The sequence below is a fragment of the Adiantum capillus-veneris genome, chromosome 24 (genome assembly GCF_014529385.1).
Source record: "Adiantum capillus-veneris isolate H3 chromosome 24, ASM1452938v2, whole genome shotgun sequence".
Classification (NCBI taxonomy): Eukaryota; Viridiplantae; Streptophyta; class Polypodiopsida; order Polypodiales; family Pteridaceae; genus Adiantum; species Adiantum capillus-veneris.
In genome coordinates, this window is record NC_140954.1 from 21,908,681 (window position 1) to 21,912,871 (window position 4,191).

Sequence of the window (4,191 nt, forward strand, 5' to 3'; positions counted from 1 at the left end):
AGAGTACACATGAGAGATGTGCAGCCAGTCCTATGCAGACAATGTCCACTGCAGACAACAAAGACGCAAATAAAATTAAGTGAAATCGTAGCATGCTGGTTCAGATTAGTCCCCATTTATTGTGATTTTTTTGGGCTTGTCTCCATCATCGGCGAGGGTGAGAGCATTGTCACTTTGGGCACCAATCAACATGTCAGCTCGCACACACCCAAGAGAAAAAGGCGCAGCCTACTTATTGTTTTCGACAATAAAACAAGACGTCAATATAACTAATGCCAATCCATCAAAGCAATTGACCATAACTTTACTACCACTTTACAATTAACCAACCAGCTGTGACATACAATCAACCAACCAGCCTCGCAGCTTCGAACACTTCAATCTAATAAAACTTATCTGATGACAATAAGCATACAACTACCATTCCGTATTCTATGTTTTTTGCATGCCAAAGCCATGCTTTATGTGTGGCAATAGGCCAAGAGTGAAGGAGCTAGATCAGACTATGAAACAACAACTTTTGTTATATACACCCACTGTCAATACACACACTACAAAAGGTAAGAGGCTGACAATGCTACCTTACTACCTACCATAGTACCTTACATATATATATTTATATATATATCTATATATCAGTTCTGTACATGGGACCGGAAATGCACGACCCAAAAAGGTCTTCATCCCTCCCTAACAAAGTAAGCTTAATCAATACTTGATTAGTTATTATTGAGGCACTCTATTTGGTTGTACCCCTGAAAGAATATTGATTAGCGAATGCCGATTGAGGTCGGCTTAATGACGATGTTGAATAGTCGCATTCATTCCTGTCGCATTCCAAAAGCTGACTACGCGATTGTGAGCCCCGTTGCAATAAAGATTTGGTGTGTTCGCCTGAAGTGCATTTGCGTTTGATGAGTGCTTTTTTCACACAAAGTCATAAAGATTTATTTCAAAAAAAGCTTCAATATACCTCCTCATATTCATCATCGTAGGAAGCCCCATTGTCTTTTAAGAGTGGTTCTCCAGAGTCATCAAGCGTCCTTGCAAATCGCCCTCTTATTCGCGGCCGACTATCAGCTAGAGTTTTTCTGCACGCATACTTTGAAACAAAAATAGTTGAATCTCATTGAATGGAAAACCAACACTATGCAAATACAGGTACGTTTAATCAAAGAGTACCTTTATTTTCTTGCTGAAATTTCTCTCATTGCGCTTTTGACGATATCGATTTAATCTTAGCTTCCTTTCTTCCAAGGAGTAATGGCCAACCTTGAACCCCGTATTTTCCTCACTAGCAAGGTGCTCAAATCGACTTGGATTATTGTCTCCGTACAATAATTGCAGACCCTAACCACATCAGATATAAAATCCAATGCACACTTAAATTCATAATAACAATATGCAAATAATCATTAAAACATGTATATAATTGCATAAAAATATGCATATAATCATTTAAATATGTATATAATCACGCTAAAATATGCATATAATCATTAAAACATGTATATAATCATGCTTAAATACATAACAATATGTACAATCATTAAAACATTATATAATCACAATGCAAGCTTAATTAGCTCTCTCTCTCTCCACACAATAGATCAAGCAAATGCAAAGACCTTGCTAAGATGAACAACTAGTGTAGATTGCATATACACATAAATGTTGTGCTTAAATAAATACACAATAATTTGCAAGTACTTAATTGTAGATAAATGGAGAAAAAGTTACCTGAATGTCACCAGTACTGCACACTCGCCTCATGGGGGTTGTGGGTGAACTTTCCGTCAAGCCTAGTGAGCAAGCCGCTTGATAGTCTGAAATATTGTTTGAGGTCTGGTATTCCAAAGATGGCATCTGTACTGAAGAGACACTGAAGTCCTCTGGACAAGTACCAAGATGCCCTGAAAATCTGAGCTGTCCAAGAGCATGGCTGCTTCGACTTCTATGCATAGTTGCAATGCCAGACCCATCTTGCATCATGCAGTGCGGGATGGCTCTATGGTACACATCACCTCGTAGCGTCAGAGTAGCAGCTGGATCCGTTAAGGTCGTTGGCTGCATAACTCTGGAGGTGTTAGAGCGATGCATACTTCCATTTTCCTCATGTCCACAAAACTTAAGCACTGAGCTCCCTTCGGATGTGCTTACAGAGGATGAAGGTGATGACAAAGGAGAACTGATATGGAAGAGAGAAGGGGTGACGGAAGCCCTTTTCTCTGCAAGCATACCATTACTGGACGTCGTAATTAGGCTGCATTGAAAGGAACTTCTCTTTGGTGTGCATGGCTGCGAAGTAGTTCCGCTCTTTGCAATTCCACCTGCATCATTTGGCCGTTGAAAGTGTGTGTCAGGACCGTGTGCAGGCAAAGGAAGCCGAGAAATTGATTGTGCCAATGTAATGGGGGTCGCCAAGCAATCAGTAATTATGGAGGTGTTGTGTTCGAATGGTGACACATGCCAAGATTTTCGGACCGTGGGTTGTGCGTCGATGGCATCGTCTAACGACATTGAGCTGATATCGCCAGAAGATAACAAAGCATCTGCTTCATTGGTTAAGTTATCCATGTGCATGCTGCATGATCCAATGCCCACTTCAGGGACCTTCTCCTGAAGCTCGCCTTCTTTTGACATATCTGTGCAATCCTGCGACAAGGCTGCATTCTCTTCTTCTTCATCTTCTTCTTTAATGCCTGCTAGTGAAGAGCTGAATTCATTCAACTCTGAAACCAGTAAAGGCTTCAGGCAGCCTTTGCAATCCAAATCATCGTCGAGCAAGGCAAAGCCATCGACCTCATTCAGCTGCAAGTAGCAACTAATGGTGAATGATTAACAGAAGCTATACTTTGGTAAATTGGGTGGAAAACAGAGACTGAATGTGGCTCAATCAAGAGCATCATCAAATGTGGAAACTTGCTCCTGTGCCACACAAAACACAAGCACGCGGCATGCCCGCGCACGCACACACACACACACACACAAAAAACCGCATACACAGAGAACCCAACACATGTGCAAGGGCCAAATTGCCTCACTTGCTAACAACCTCTGCTGACATACCAAGTATAGGGAGAATTGTACAGAGTACATACCAGGAAGGTATCTCTGGAGAATTCATCATAATCAGAGAGATTAGAGAAGTCTGCCAGCATGAGAGAGTCCGCTTGCGGGAAGAGCAAATCGCTTTCTGCAGACATTGATGTCTGATGTATGCAGCACTTTCCCTTCCTTAAGCCTTTATATGGAAACGCTGAAATGGGCGCTCTCTCTCTCTCTCTCTCTCTCTCGCGCGCGCGCACACACCGCCTCGTCACTCACTCCCTCTCTCTCTCTCTCTCTCTCTCTCTCTCTCACATGCACACGCCCTTCTTGAACTTCAGCTGCAGGACCTTTAGTCCCGAGAGAGAGAGAGAGAGAGAGAGAGAGAGAGAGAGTCTAAAAGTTCTAATAAACACCAACCTCACTCCCAGTTTCCATTGCTATAAAAGTCACCAATAAGTCCAGGTGCACCCGTATTTTTAGCTTGAGATATTAGTGCAAACCTCGTTTAAAACTTCTCTTTTTTGCTAACAATACAAGAATTGATTGAAATATGAAAATAAAATATAAACAAATTCCTCCATATGGGAAAGGGAATAGCTCCTCTCCCATCTCTCCGGGTGACACGCGCGAGATGACAAGGATATTAGTTGGGGTTATTTTAGTTACAAGAATGCTACTTATACAACAAATCAATCTGCATTGAGAGAAGAATGAGACAGAGAAACCATAAAGGATGAGTAAGCTTCTCTAAGTGTTGATTTGGGTACTATGGGTGGGTTGAAGAGCTTCTATGAGATTTTCAATCATCTCAAGTCTAATTGTAGAGGAGTATAACCAAGGAGTTCCTTCCAAACATGCCATTGAATGATTCTTTGCAGGTCTGTAGGTGCAGCTTCAGTGGTCCCTCTTTTGACATACAAAACCAAAATCAAATGGCCAGGGTTTGTTCGTTGAAGAACTGAAAAATAAGTGCTTAATGTCCTCCTTATATTGCTTAAAGCTTTTACATATTCCCCTGCCCATTCCAAATTTATGCCATCCAAATAGCCTTGTGCACTACGAGTTATGAAAGATATGACTGCTTGATAGATGGGAAAAGGCCCGCACTATTTTGAACATGTGCATCCACTATGAAGCATT

General features: G+C 41.5%; 1 protein-coding gene across 1 annotated transcript; it reads right to left on the reverse strand.

The window, feature by feature from the left end:
* Positions 1–504: 504 nt before the first annotated feature.
* LOC147426068 (uncharacterized) lies at positions 505–3,406 on the reverse strand. The gene is made up of 5 exons (XM_086498953.1): positions 3,102–3,406; positions 1,741–2,811; positions 1,183–1,350; positions 974–1,102; positions 505–894 (listed from the first exon to the last, which is right to left on the reverse strand). The coding sequence occupies exons 1-5, from the start codon at positions 3,204–3,206 to the stop codon at positions 796–798; spliced, it is 1,572 nt and encodes a 523-aa protein (XP_086355079.1). The 5' UTR covers positions 3,207–3,406; the 3' UTR covers positions 505–795.
* Between the last annotated feature and the right edge of the window lie 785 nt (positions 3,407–4,191).

Excerpts from the sequence above, each read along its gene's own strand:
- LOC147426068 (XM_086498953.1), bottom strand. The coding sequence starts at position 3,206 with ATGTCTGCAGAAAGCGATTTGCTCTTCCCGCAAGCGGACTCTCTCATG. Across the intron at positions 1,351-1,740 it reads GCAGTACTGGTGACATTCAG|GGTCTGCAATTATTGTACGG; the intron begins GTAACTTTTTCT and ends TGATGTGGTTAG. Across the intron at positions 1,103-1,182 it reads ATTTCAGCAAGAAAATAAAG|TATGCGTGCAGAAAAACTCT; the intron begins GTACTCTTTGAT and ends TTTGTTTCAAAG.